At 40.1% G+C, this 14,633-nt stretch overlaps 1 protein-coding gene across 2 annotated transcripts; it reads left to right on the forward strand.

Annotated features, from left to right (window-relative positions):
• Positions 1-940: 940 nt before the first annotated feature.
• Positions 941-13,696, forward strand: PLAC9 (placenta associated 9). Of its 2 annotated transcripts, XM_068399367.1 has the most exons (5): positions 941-1,229; positions 10,911-11,011; positions 11,946-12,066; positions 12,865-12,928; positions 13,513-13,696. In XM_068399367.1, the coding sequence occupies exons 1-4, from the start codon at positions 1,172-1,174 to the stop codon at positions 12,888-12,890; spliced, it is 306 nt and encodes a 101-aa protein (XP_068255468.1). In that variant the 5' UTR covers positions 941-1,171; the 3' UTR covers positions 12,891-12,928; positions 13,513-13,696. The 2 variants fall into 2 exon arrangements, with proteins under 2 accessions (XP_068255468.1, XP_068255469.1); XM_068399368.1 differs by lacking the exon at positions 12,865-12,928 and having other exon boundaries at positions 954-1,229.
• The last annotated feature ends 937 nt before the right edge of the window (positions 13,697-14,633 follow it).

A 14,633-nucleotide genomic window follows, 5' to 3' on the forward strand; every position in this document is an offset into this window, starting at 1 on the left:
TCACAGAATCTTTATTACTGAGGCTATTTTGCCTTGTAATTGAACATACAATCTAACTTCATTTGGAAGTCACTGAGGATTATTATACTTTGAACTCTACGATAGCATCTTTACAGGCTCACTTTCAGATATCTTATTCAAATAACTTGTTTTTCTGACTGGTGGTAAAGACTAAGGAAATCTATTCTAGTTTGCAGGTTTTTATTCTCAATAGTTAGAACACTCTTTATCATGGACAATGGCCTTTAAGATTAAGTAGGACACCTTAATGGCCTTTCACATTTTACTTGGAATAGTTTGAAAAAAGGTAACTTGAATATGAGGAACAATACCAGGACAGAGATACCTTAAGTCTTTGAACACCAGTCTAGTGGGGTCAAAGACTGACCCTTATCCAGTCAGCACCTATCAACCCTCCAGACAGTTAACATTTAATTAAGATCCTGCTAAAAATCACACATGTTGCCAGAATACCATTAGCTGTGCTATTTTTGCACGTGATGTTACCAAATCTAACAACCTATTCCAAACTGGAAAGAGCTCAGACGGCTCCTCAGGAACCTCTACGATGCTGTCCAAAGACAAGGCACCACAGACAGTTGCCACCTCCCACAACGCTGCCACACTTTGTCCAGTGGGACTTTGACCTGCCCCAAAAAGATTTTTCTGCAGTCTTAAAAATGAACAAATAATGGAAAAAGCCCTGTAAGATCACAACATCTAAAGATAGTGTGTTTTCCAGTGTTCCTGCTTTCCCCACCCTAGATGAAACCCTACAGGGAAAGAAACAACCAGCACCCCTTCCTCCTCCTCTCTTCCTTCCCTTTCTTGCCCCACTTGCCATATTTACAGGATTCAGAGCTCTTCAGCACATGCCAGTTGTAGTCTGTGTAAATAAATACAAGGGTGAAAAAAACCCCTTTGGGGAGCCTGGACCATTGCCAGCTTGCCTGGGTAACTGGACTTTGCGTGGAGCTGGAAGGGTGTTTTTTAAAAGGAGGGAAGCAGAAGAGAACAGCTCAAGAATCTTGGCTCAGCCGGGGCATATTTCCTCCTAACTCTGGCTAAACCTCAGCACGAACGGCTGGCCGGAGGAGTCGATGCAAAGCTGGGGAGGGAGGCTGCAGGGCTCACCACCAGGACTACAGCAGAGCTTGGAGAGGCTGGAACCATGCTATTCCTTTGGGCACTGGCATTTATTTTAGTCCTGCAGGAGCAAGAACTTTCAGGTAAGCCATTCTGAGCTTGCAAGGCAGAAACTGTGGCTTAAGTGTAGCACGGTCAAAGCCTTTGCATGGGGTGGGAGGGGGAGCTAAAGAATTGCTTATTCTGTGGGGTTTATATGAAGGTGACACAGGTATGTGTCAAAATTCTGTGGAGATATTGTGGGGAAAAACTCCATTTTTGTGCTATTAAAGCCCATCCTGGAGGCATATTGCTTTGGTAGAAATTTTTCACTTCTCACAGGAAGTATTATCACTGTATTTTCAGAAACTTAGAACCTCATTCAGGTGCTGCAGCCAGTGCCCTGCATTTCCATAATTACTGTTCTGGCAGCCTTAATAACATACACACTAATGCACTCAGAAATGAGATCGAAGTTCAAGGTGAATAGGGAAAGATTTTCCTTTATTCAAATCCTTCTTTTTTACATTTGCTGGTAACAGCACGGCATTTTTTTCTCTTCTGCTTTGGATTACTTATTCCTGAGATTTTGAGTCACATAACACCTTCTCCAAATGCCTTCAGAGTAAGAAGTATAAACACAGAACATCTGATAAACTTGCATCTGAATTTTATTTTCATTAACAACAGATTAGTGCTGGAACAACCTGTAATCACATTGTAGCTGACAGTGTGACTGAAAGCTATTCAGTTTGGCTAGTTCAAGGGTTCATAGTCCCCGTGTAACCACAAACCTGGCTTCCCAGCCTGTTTGTATTACGTGTTTTCTGCTAGCTGAGGCCCAGCTTTATTTTCTCTCTGCTCTTACTTCTTGACAACACACAATGTTTGTATTTCATGGCAGAGTAATGTTTCCATTACAATCAAAACATTTCCTGAAAAAACTGTTAGTCCCTTCTGCCCCCCAGTCCTAGTCACTCTTCCTTGCCCTGTCTCCCTCCCACACAACTGGCTTTGTAATGTTTATCAGTGATGAACTGAAATATCAGTACCCCAGCAAGGGCACTCTAACTTGTTTTCACTCCACAAGTACTCACTATCCTCTTGTGAGTTCTGTAAGCTTCACAAAAAATTTGTGAAATTAAAGAAGAAAAAAAAAGGGCTGCAAGAATGTTTTTGTTTATTCCCCCAAAAGTGTGGTTTTAAGCTGAAATCATTAGCAAACTCGGATAAAATCCACTTAAATAGAATAGTAATTGAATAATCATAACTGCAGTGGAGACTAGTACCTATTATCATGCCAGGTGGTAGTTACTCAGTCAGGGAATCATTTTCACTGTCTCAATAGTGTACTTTATGTAAGGTGGGAAATTATGTGTCTGTCACAGCCAGGGGAGTACCCTGGCTGGCTGACAGGCTTAAAAAGTCATCATCACTTTCTCTTTGCTACCTTTGAGTCAAGGAATCTAACTTTTGATTTCCTTACAGATCCTCCCTCCCAACCCCCCTGGGTTCCTCTTAAAAATGGTTCGGGGTTGGCCAAAGCAGAATTTATGTTTTAATTCAGCCATTAATATGAACAATGTCATATTCATAGAGCTCAGCCTTCAAAGAGCTCAGGAGGAGAGGCTGGCACGGGAGCCCTTCTGTATGCAACCACGTGCTCCTGCCTAATGGCCGCAGTTTCTAGTTCTTTGCTGTTGTTGCTGGCTTAGTTTTCAAGGTGCTGCTCAAATGTAGCATATAATGTAGCCTGCAGCACTGAAGCGTTCAATACCTGCCCCATTGAAACGTGTTTCCATTCTTACAAAAACCTCCGGGCAAATTGTTCTGAGGGGTGCAGCACCCCAACAGCAAAGTCTTTGCTACGTGTTTATGCACGGCAGAGAGGTGACCTGGAGTCCTCAGGTAAACAAGTACCTGGCAAGCAGGCTGGCCCCACTGACATGCTCCGTTTAGCTGAGCAAACCAAATACTGAGCATGCTACTAGGGAGACGGCAACAGGAGAGCTCCAGTGGAGGTATTGCTGCTCAGTACTCCGCATTGTGGCGTGATTTGTTTTTAAACAGCAGAAGTTTCCTTTGGTTTTAACTACAAGTTAAAGTAAACCAAGTGTAAGAGTGTTTTTCTTCGTTCAGCTAACATGTTAGGACTTCTCAGAATATTTTGGATCCTCTGATATCCACATGCAGTATCAAAGCTGAGATCTATAAGCTAGACCATTGCCTAGAAACTGGAGAGAAAAAAATCCCTTCAAAACAGCCTACTTTTGCCCAAAATTGACCACTTGCATTCTCACAGAATGGCATTTTGCCTCCAGGAGTTTAACTACTGCATGGCAGAAATAAATCCACAATAGAAATTAATGAGACATGTCCTATCTTAAACCAGACTTGGTTTCATATTTCTCTACTAATTAACTAGTAGTGGTTTAAACTATACCCTATGTTACAAGTACTTTCTGTCCTTACAGAAACTTACTGGCATGATTGTCTCCAATGCAAGAATTACAGTCTTTGCAAACACTCATCTCTGAGCTCCAACAAGGAAGGAGAAAGAAAATTTGTCACAACAAAGTGTACCCAGATGTAGGCGTGTTTCTTAAGACCATAAGGCATCTGAAGATAGGGGTTCTGTACAGAAGCGAGGCTTTTTACATATTTCATATATCTGTAAAACTTTATGTTTTGTTATATTTAGCTAAAAGGAATTTATTAATTTCTGTGGACTTTGTAACCTCCATGTGTAAAGCAAAGGTTAACATGGAACTCCAAAAAGTCAGGGGTTTAGAAATACAGGACTCCTGCTGTTCATCTGCAGGATGCAACTGTATAAACGCAGCTGATCTGCTCTGGTTGAAGCAGTTGTGAGACTTGGCCATGAATGTGCCGATCTAGTACGTGTGTGTGTGAGTGTATATATAAATATCTTGCTATTCTCCTTCCTGAGTTGTTGCAGAAGACATGAAGTATCTGCCAGAGGAAAACATATCCTCAAGCAAGTTCTTAGACTTAAGTATTAGAAAAAAAACAACAAGGATATTCTTTCATTGTACTATCATATGTCTTTCTACTACCATAACTTGCTCATATGCAAACTACACAACCACAGAGCTGACTAATAACTCACCTGACCCACTTCCCATGAACGTAGCTCCTATTACTAAACACAGACCAAAAGCCATGTCCTCATAAAATTGAAAAACTCTTTATCCCCAGATACCAGTGGTGATCCTTAAACTGATGATGGCATCGAATACTCATCTCCTCCATTCTCAAACTAGCCTCAAGCTCACTCATTCTACACAACTTATATTCTTTACATATGCTACAACATGGCTCTTCTTCTTCCTAAAACGGCTCATCCCCTTCTCCACACACAAGCATGTCCTATACAGCTACTAGCTATAAGCCTCCTAACACTTTGCCTTAGTTTCCAAAACAAATATATATTCACACAGAAATAAATACATAATAAAGGGAAACTTTTGTTTGCAGTCCAAAGCATCAGGGTATCCCATCGTACGTTACAGCATGAATTAGAGTCACCTACCTGCACATTACGTAGCTCACGTCTCTTATCAGTCCTGTTCCCTGTAGTCATTTTCCATTGCATCAACAAGCACAAGAGGATATTCCCTGTCTGCTTGTTCAGAAGACCAGCATGCTGGAAACATATTCCAAGCCAACAGCTCCCGCACAGGAACATTTTATTGCTATCCTCCTTCCTTTGAATGAAAATATACGAAACTTAAGTGCTTCTTACAATCACAAATATGGTAACACAGCAGCAGAAGAAAAGTGGTTTTTCAAGTAGTAATTTTGCTTCTGGCAGACAGCCATGGCAGGGGGCCCAGATTTTGCTGTGCCTGAAAAAAAGAGTGCCCGCTGGCAGCACGAACTGTCTCTGGCCTTGTACACTCCTTCTCAGTCTCCACTGCTGGGTAAGCTGAGCTGAAGCTCCCCTGTGAAATGAGAATGACATGGATCACGACAGCAAAAACTCCCTCCAAAAGAAGTCGTTTTACACAGAAATATGTGGCAGCCATCTCCTAGTCAGGAACAATTTCTATGAAGTCCCATTTCTGATTTTGCATATTTCACAAGCACGAGTGAGGCATAGTAGGACCCGACCACATCACAGCGTGACATCTCACATGTAGGCTGATCGGACAGACAAGTTAGAGAAGGGAGAACTGGTAGGCTGATACCCCAACCCATCTTCACTACTGCAATACATCCCACAATGCATGAGATTTCCTCTTTGTTCCTTCTCTTTCAGGGAAAAAAAAGAATTAAAATAAGTTCAATCTTAACCAATCTAGGATCTGAAATAATATTCATAGTAGCGTATTCTACATATTGATAAAAAGAGTATGAACCAAGTCTGAAAGTCTGGGATTCAACTTTCTGATATGGTTATTTATCTTCTAAAATGAATATTATAAATAATTAATTTCATGGAAGAAACTTATTTCAGGATGCTTCCATTATTATCAGAGGCTCATGAATCTTGGATACCAGAGGAATCCCTTGGATTTTGTTCCATGTTTGAAATCTTTCCAAGACTTGGCATTCAGGTTGCAGTTGAAGTACATAGTGAATGTACAGATTACAGATTAATCCCTAATCAGGCATTAAAAAGTTTCAATGTACCTTCTTGAAATTACTTTTAAAACATCTGAACCGAACCAAACCAATCCTCCCCTGCCCCCCAAATTCCAGAAAAGCTTTCTACTGTCAATTCTCTGTCTAATACACAATGCCTACCTTCCATCTCCCACTTTGGATATTCCACCTTTGCCCTGTATGGAATTTTCAAAGTCGTTCTGCCATAAAAGCTAGAGCCTAATAAAGGTGTGTGTACATATATATATATATATATATTTATGTGTGTGTCTGTGCATATGTATATTTGCATGTACATATGAGCAAACCCCTGCATTTGCCTCCAGTGTAAAGCACTGTAACCTATGACAGTATGTAAGCAGCTAAGAAATTTTATATATTTATTCCAATTCCTGCGGTCTTTATTGCAATCACTACAGGCAAGAATTCCTTTATCTATAAGCAAATAGAAATTCTAAACTCTAGAAAGCGGTTCAGAGGTGCCTAAATCACAGCTAAGCATTAGGCAGTGTTTTATGGATTACAGCCTGGAAGATGCTCTATGTCCAGTTAAAGATATGCTCCTGAGCACGTAAGAATTTGAAGACAATCTGTGCATTAAAAGGCATTTCCAATACAACACATTCTATCCAAATCAATTATCTTTGGGGTCCTAACAATAAAATTTGATACCGATTAAGTTATATATAATACAGCTTAAAATGAATTTGGGCACGCTGGTGATAATGAAACCGGTAGTGGTACAGAAAGTTAATCCAGTACTTCCATATCTAAAGATGCCAATGTAATTAAGGCTTGACATAACTGGCAATTCAGTTTGATGCCTTTAAGAACAGCCCCCAAAATTAAATATAACTAACAGTCTTGGCTTAACATGGTCTTAGGTCTGAAAGCACTAATACTGATAGTATTAGTATCAGTTCATGTTCAAAGCAATTGAACCTTGCCTGTATTCAGCTGCAAGTTAATGTCACCAACCACTTTTGTAAACTGTGTAATATCTTGAGCTAATAGTTCAAAGATACACACACATGTTAAAGTGGAGTCCAACACTTATATTTAGACAAGGAATAATTTAAGCAAGGATCAGCAAATCCCTTCAGAAGTCTGTTGCATTCTTCCCAAACTGGTTAGGGGGTTCACCATTTGAACTTGATACTCAGATTTGTGACCTTTTTCCTATTGGAACATAAATCCATTACTACCCCCTTCATTTTCTCATTGAAAGTTATCTGGCCACCTTGTGCTATAAGCCCCAGGAATAAAATGACACTGCTAAAGCTAAGGCAGTGCAAACAAGAACACACAGCATAGTATGTTTTCTTGAAAAGCTATACATGTTCTCCGTTATTCCCCTTGGTCTATCACATGATTTCAGGCTTCCGTATTTGCCATCTGGTTCCCATTTCAATCTCACTTGTCTTTCATTTGGCTTGTGGCCTGCTTTGTTTTACCCCTCCCTCCCTACTGAGCCCAACATGAACTCTCAGTTAACTTTCAAAACCACACTGGTCATAGAATGATGCAAAAGGAATTTCACAGACTCTAAGACCAATAGGGCATATGATGGTTACTCAGCTTGACCTTCTCCATAACACAGACCAAAGAACCCAACCCAGGAATTTCTGTATCAAGCCTGTAACTTCCATTTGACCAGCAATGCATGTTTAGGAAGGATACTTATAAAGACTTACCAGATCTGTGTGATTGCGTACTTCAATTCTGTCAGTAACAGCAGCAAATGACAGTGAAGAGAGTTGCTCAGGTTTATTCTGATGCTTAACATTAGCAACTACTTGGATGATCAAAATGAACTATTTAACAGCATTTAGATAGAATCCTGATGGTCCTACAAGGGGACTTCTTCAGGGAGTGTGTAGAAGCAACATCCTGGGGGGCTGGGAGAATATATCAAATGTACAGGAGGCAGAGGAGCTTAACTGAGAAGTATTCTAAAACTAAGGCCTTTGCTCTTAACCTGTTTGCTAAGGTTGTTTTAATTCTCACTTCATTGCTCTTTCTATCTCCTGCTATAAGATCAAGATTTGTACAGTCAGGCTGACCATGATACATAGATCTTTACTCTCCATCATGCTGCTTCTTTCAAACATTAAGCATATTCTTCCATTAAACATATCCTTATTAGCAACCAACTCGGAGATTCTCCATTTTCCTGCTCCATCTGCCGGTGTTTGACCGTATCACAGCACAGGGCAGTTAGAACTACCCAGCTTTATGGGCAATATCGACGTAGCACAGAGGACTTAATCAGAGGGAAAAAGGCATGAGTCGTTTTCTTACCTTGAACAAGAGAGTTCTGATTCTTGATGGAAAATAAGCACCTATATATCAAATAGAATGGGCTTCAAGAATTGAACTAAGCATCCCACTTGCAAGAACCATCAAGTGGGAATTTGCAGATGGGAAATTAACTGAAAGGTAATGTTCTCTCTGCCATATTGAAACATTACAAGAAATATCTGCCTGAAGGAATCCATTAAGTTTCAAATGAGATAGTCAAGACATTGAAACATGCCTCCTACACACTTGCTTAAGCTGTCAGATGTCGCAAATACCCACACACTTTAAATATGTAATTTATACAGCATACAAAGAACAGTTTACTGTTAAAAGCTGTTAGCTTTAAAATTTACTATCAAAGTTTTCTGTATTTGTGCATGTGCTTTGACACATCATAGGCAAGTAAAAATTCTATGCTACATTTTAAAAATGTTTCTTCAGCAACAAGAGAGCAAGTATGCAGAAGTATCCTAAAAGGCCATTAGTCTTTTGCTTACACGGCTTGCAGCCTTCCATTCTTCTCTTCCTTTACACAGTGACTGCTATTATTACGTGAGGTAGAGATGCTGCTGGAGAAGGGCAGTGCCAAAGGCAGAGTGTAATTTTCTTCCACCAACTGCAATACAGAGAAGGGCAGTGCTCATAAGCAACATGTGATACTCTTTGAGCACATGGAAATTATTGCTTCAGCTGAATTGTCTGACCACAGCGACCCAGATAAGTGCCATATTTACAAGGGACCGGATATGTCCTGTGAACAGACCATTCCAGAGAAAAAGGCTGTGGGTTAAGAGCTAAAGCCAGACAACAAAATAACAACTGGTGCTGGCCTTCGCCCAAACTTGCCATCCAACATTGTGATCCAACCATCTACAGCTAGGTTAATACAGTGAAAAATAACCTCCTGGGGAATTCTTAAACTCTTCCATTTGCTCTCAGTCCACCTAATGACTTCTGCCACCTCTTTTCACAGTTCATTTGTAGCTAGATCTGGGAATGTTCCCAGCAGTCAACAACCTATCTGCAGTTACCTCATCACCATGCCTTCTGCTTGCCCTTAGTCCTTTCTCCAACATGACGGGTGCCAGTTCAGCATGCAGCTGAATTAGGCCATGAGGCTTGACGCTGAGAGCTAGAGCTGGGAATATTGGAAAGGTGGAAATTTTATTAATCTCTGACAGTAAAATGGAGCTTACCTTGCTATTATCCTATTATTAGGAAAGCCAAGGTTTGTAGATAAAGGCTGGCCACTGCTTTGTAACCTCCATTTCTGACACAGAATTTCAGTATCTCCATATTGTTCCAGACATGACGGGAAAAAAAAATGTAAATAAGCAAACATTTTGAGAAGTAGCATGGTTCACTTGACCATTAAGTTACAAGGGAACAACATTCCCAAAACACCACCATCAACAACAAAGGGTAAAAAAAGGGTAACTTCAAAGCAGCTAGTGTTTAAGTACCTGCCGTATTTCAGAAGCCTTCTGTAAAAAAGTAGAGTAATTCTTTAGGATTCTGTCTTAACAGCACCACCTCCTGGTGAATGCAGCAAAAAACACCCAAATGAAAATTTGTTAAAAATAACCAAAAAATCTCTCTTAAGCTCTGCCAAACCGATTTCTAAATAACACCTAGTACATCAGATCACATTTTAATCCTCTCAGCCTCCCTGCACTCCATCCTCCAATTTCAAGGATACCATTCCAACTCAGAGTCCATCTCTCATCCCATCAAGCTGCAATGGCTACAGTCCTTATTGACACGTGGTTGCCACTATCTGATACTTACACTCCAGAAATCTTGGCACAGACTTGCGATGAAGCACCACAGCAGTTTGCCACTGCTCTCGCACAACAGTACTGAAGACAAAACTAGTTGCTCTGCTTACGTTTCTTATGTTCATTACAACACAAGCTCACAGTTTCCTCTTTGTCTCTGTTACAATCAAACGACAACAAAATGAGTTACTGCTGCTTTCTCCTTATCATAGCTTCTTCAGGCCTCAAACAAGAACAAGACCTAGCTTTACCAAGATACATTATCACTTCAGTGGGGTTTAAAATACTCCACTACAGTTCTATGCACACGTATTAAAATCTAAATGTTACTGAATGTTGCACAGAAGTTATGAAAAGGAAATTGGCTCCCTTAAAGCATGAACACCAGCAGGTACTGACCTTTCATGGAGCAGAATGAAACCTTCAAAGAGCAAGAGCTCATGAGTACCGAGAGGTAAATACAGAAAACTGGTAGAGATAAGCGACTTTGTATATAGCACCATATATGAGTGACTTGGTCAGGAAATGGCATCAGCTGTACACATTTTTATTGTTTCCCTTCCCATTGCAAAATCAGATTGTTCTAGACGAGTTTCTGGCACAGTGGAATCACTAGCTTGTATCCATTCGGGGCATAAGTGGATAAATGTAGTTCTTCAAAGCTTTACCATACCAGCTGCTTCTGCAGAAAGTCTAAGAGGAACTTATGTGTAAGACAGCTCTTCCCAGTGCTTAGGTTTTACACTTGTAGACAGAGTTACTGTCTATAAACTTACCCTACACAGGTGGGAAAAAAAAAAGATTGTGTAAACACACACACAAAACCAAACCAAATACCCCTCACAAGAGAAAATACCTTGATCCAACCAACCTTGACAATGTGTACAGACAAGGAGATACTCACAGCACTGGGGTATAGTTGTAGTTATTGGGAGAGAGGTTCAATTTCTACCTGCGACTCCTACGTTTGGTTTCATAAACAATGCTGTTTAGCATGCAAAATACCACTGCAGAAATCGGAAAGGTAAGGACTGCTATTAAAAAGCTCCTGCTAATTAACTGTGGCTGTTTTTCCAGCTGCTGCAGACCCTGTCAGTGTGTTACCTGGAAGTCTGGGAAGAGGAAGCTGGTGTAACGAACATGATATGATCCATGAACGCTTAGATATTATTGAAGAGGTAAGAGCTATTGTGCTGGCTCCTGTACCTTACCAGACCTCTGCCCCATCCTTTTGACCAAAGAAAAGAAAGATGAATTATGTTTCTAGACACTGTCCCTTCTTGATTTTATTCTATTAGTCTATTTTTTCTGATGTCATGGTTTGTAACTATCCATAAAGCCACTATTACTAGAAACATATAATCTTGATAAATTCCAAACAACTGATTAACCAATCACTGAATATTACATATCAGCCTTTTCTAAAATGTTTATAAGTGTGCCTTTAATATAACAATCTCAGAACTGATACTTGTAAAGCTTCACATCTGCTCATGGCTAGATGTGAATTCTGCAGGTGACTCCGAGACTGACGGAAGAGTTTCTGCTCACTCCTGCAGACACTCCAGAGCTAAATGAACTCTATGACTGGGATTCTAGGAAAGCTGCAAAGTTTTATTTTTTTTTTTTTCCATGGTGTCTTAAGCACTCACAAGATATGTGTCCAGTGCTAAATATTTCCAGCTGGGTAACTGCATGCTGTTGGTTCCCAAATGGCAACATTACCTCTCTTCTGCCCTAATCCCAGTCCTTTTCTTTCCACCCCATCAGCTCCTCTCATCTTCTGTGCAGATTCTTTTCTTGGATACGACGGTGGCTCAGAAATGAGAGAGAATTAAAACCAAATGAATGCAAAGGTCCCTCCAAGAAGTCAAATTATGCGTGATTCTTTATACAAAGGTCATTTGCGAAACAAAGTTTTAATACATCATGCCACTAGAGGCCAGCATAACACAATAAATATTTAAATCTGCAATGCGCAATATAAATTAAATTACCTGTTAGCTTTATGGGACATTAGATTTGCACTTCGGCTAACACATTTGGTACCATTCCTGCCACTTGACCCTTTGTCTACCCCCTTTCTCTATTTGTCTCCCTTGTTTTCATTAGAAGGTAATAAAAACAGTGGAGCATCTAGAATCAGAAGTCAAGTCACTCCTCAACATCATCAGTGAGACAACCTCAAATATCCCCACCGCTCCAGGAACCCCACTTATAGACATTTTTGATGGTAAGTATCTAGTGGGATATCACTTCAGTTGAAAACAGCGTTGCATATGTTATTACCAAATATGCCATCTTTTCTCCCCCCAAGATGTGAAGTAATTCCTTCATTCAGTTCAGTGCAGCTAAGGCCTCAGCTCAAATACTGGGTCTAGTTTTGAACACCAGATTTCAACAACCACTAAAGGAGGGGGGGGGGGGGGGGGAACGGAAAAAAACATACCAAACAAACAAGACCCCAGCCAAGGAGCTAGATACACAAACTATACAAAAAGGTTATTAAATTGGGGATGTTTAGACTAAATAATATCAAATGAGTAAGGCTGCCACAAAGATGAAAACTGTTTTCTTCCCCATTGCAAAAGTGAATAAAATGAGAAATAACGCAGCAAGAAATACTCAAGCAAAACACATCGCAAAGCTTTCTTACAAGGACAGTGAACCACTGAAACGATATGACTGTACTTTGCCCAGAACTGGAAATGTTAAACAAGCATCACACCTTAGAACAGCAGGATGGACTGAGCAATCTCAAGGTCTCTTTCAGTTTTAAGATCCTGTGATTCTTTAGTTTTATGTGTGACAAATGAAACAAAGGTGTGCAACAAACTACAAAAAAAGTTATTGGCAGTATTACCATTTTGATACCTTAAATGAAACTTTGACACGCAAGCCCCTCACACAAAACATGCTCCTGGATAAATGTTTTTGGAATAAATTAAACCACAACAGAAATTATTTGGATGAGACCACCTATTCTACACAGCTGCTTATAATGCTCTGTCCTCTTCATTCTCTGTCCAAGTATCAATAGTGCATTTAACAAGGTGATAGACACTCCTGGTGGAAAATAAACCTCTTGTGGAAAGGTATGAGCATCCACAGACATGTTTGTGAAGTGAGTTTTGTCAGTGTTGGGTTTTGTTTGTTTGTTTGTTTACATACATGTGTATACTATAGTGCACTTACGTGATAGAAGGTGGGCTCGAAGTATACACCAGTAGAGTTTATGTTGGGTTTCAGTTCTTGCAGTTGGCTGTATGGATCTGGTCACCATGACTGAATGTCCTCACCAACTTTGTTATTCATTAAAATTTCCAATTTTCTGTGAGGGGCAGTTAATAGGTAACAATTAAGTTACTCCCCTGCAATGGTAACTTATTTAAAAAAGCATTCTAATAAAGTGTTACAGTGAATTTAAAATGGAAAACCTAAGTCAACCTTGGCATATTTGCAGCACATCTACAGTAAGTATTACTTAGATGGAGCTTGCAAGAACTGCCAAATGGCTCAAGAATTGCAGAGCTCTAGGACCTTCCTTGTGATTTGGTGAATCGAGGTGACAATTCCCCACTTTAAAATAGCAGGATTCATGTTTTAAATGATGTTTACCTACAAAGATTGATCCTGATCTTGTAATCAAAAATAATTACATCAACTCTTCTCTATACAGATATCAGCTGAGCACTGCGAAGACAGAAGACAGCTGAATGTAACAGTATGGTTGCCATGAACAGTTGCACTTTTGTTCATTTAATAAGCTTGTGTTTCCAGGATTTGAGCAGGGATGAACAACCCTCAGCTGTAGTTTGCCTTCTGTGTTCCTGTGCTTTATAATAAACAGGTATTTGCTTTTAGACACTGTTTCAAAGATTTATATTTTAAATCTTTCAGCAGCCCTACTTAATCAAAACTGCATTTCAAATACAGCACTCTCAGTAAGAAAACAGGATCAAGCAGGGTCTGGGACTAAAGCACAGCTAATAAACTTCCCTTAATTCAAAAACTTACACCTTCCCTGCCAAAGAAGTGAACCCTTGCTATTGGTGTAAATCAATGAAGATACACTTTCAGCTGCAATTTCCCCTCAAGATACGCATAGATTGTCCAACAAAAACGAGGGTATGGAATGGTCTGGCTTTGGACATACCCACATTGCTGCCATTGACTGGAACAGAAGTCCTATCTCCACGTCCTGGTCAGAATAGGGACTAGTCAGAATCCATCATTTGGACGCACAGCCACCTTATTCTGATATCTTTACATTATTCTCCCTTACCGTAGTGACAATGCAACCCAGAATTAATTCCAGCAGTCACCCCCATGACACACCCATTTTCTTCCATGACAAACAGCACCACAACTTCTTCCGGGACAACAGACCTGCCTGACCTTTACAGAATGGAGAAAGGGAGAGTGCGCGCGTGTGTGTGTGTGTGAAATAAAAGGAGTAGTTTGCACATTCTTGATTAACAAGCAGTCTATTCCACTGACCTAGCTCCAAACCTTCTCCCCCCTTATACCTTTTTTTCTTTACATGTTTCTATTTGGACAATGACAAGCTGAAGAGATGTCATCCATGCTAGCAGAGAATAAAATTTCAGAATTCCAAGAATCAGAGAAATTACAACACATAAAATGAAAATACTGAGCAATAACTACAGATTACATATATCATGTACAGGCAATTGCTCATTAACTGCACAGAAGCCCCAAACTCTTGTCAACACAACCATTTCTGAGTAATTCTGTGGATTTAAGCAGAGAACTTCTATGGAAAAACTAAGTTACATG

The sequence above is a fragment of the Nyctibius grandis genome, chromosome 4, assembly GCF_013368605.1.
Source record: "Nyctibius grandis isolate bNycGra1 chromosome 4, bNycGra1.pri, whole genome shotgun sequence".
Taxonomy (NCBI): domain Eukaryota; kingdom Metazoa; phylum Chordata; class Aves; order Nyctibiiformes; family Nyctibiidae; genus Nyctibius; species Nyctibius grandis.

What these genes read in the sequence shown, in the direction of transcription:
- PLAC9 (XM_068399367.1), top strand. Translation starts at nt 1,172, where the DNA reads ATGCTATTCCTTTGGGCACTGGCATTTATTTTAGTCCTGCAGGAGCAA. An exon ending in GCAGGAGCAAGAACTTTCAG is followed by an intron (nt 1,230 to 10,910) that starts GTAAGCCATTCT and finishes CTGTTTTTCCAG; the next exon opens with CTGCTGCAGACCCTGTCAGT. An exon ending in ACTTATAGACATTTTTGATG is followed by an intron (nt 12,067 to 12,864) that starts GTAAGTATCTAG and finishes TCTCTGTCCAAG; the next exon opens with TATCAATAGTGCATTTAACA.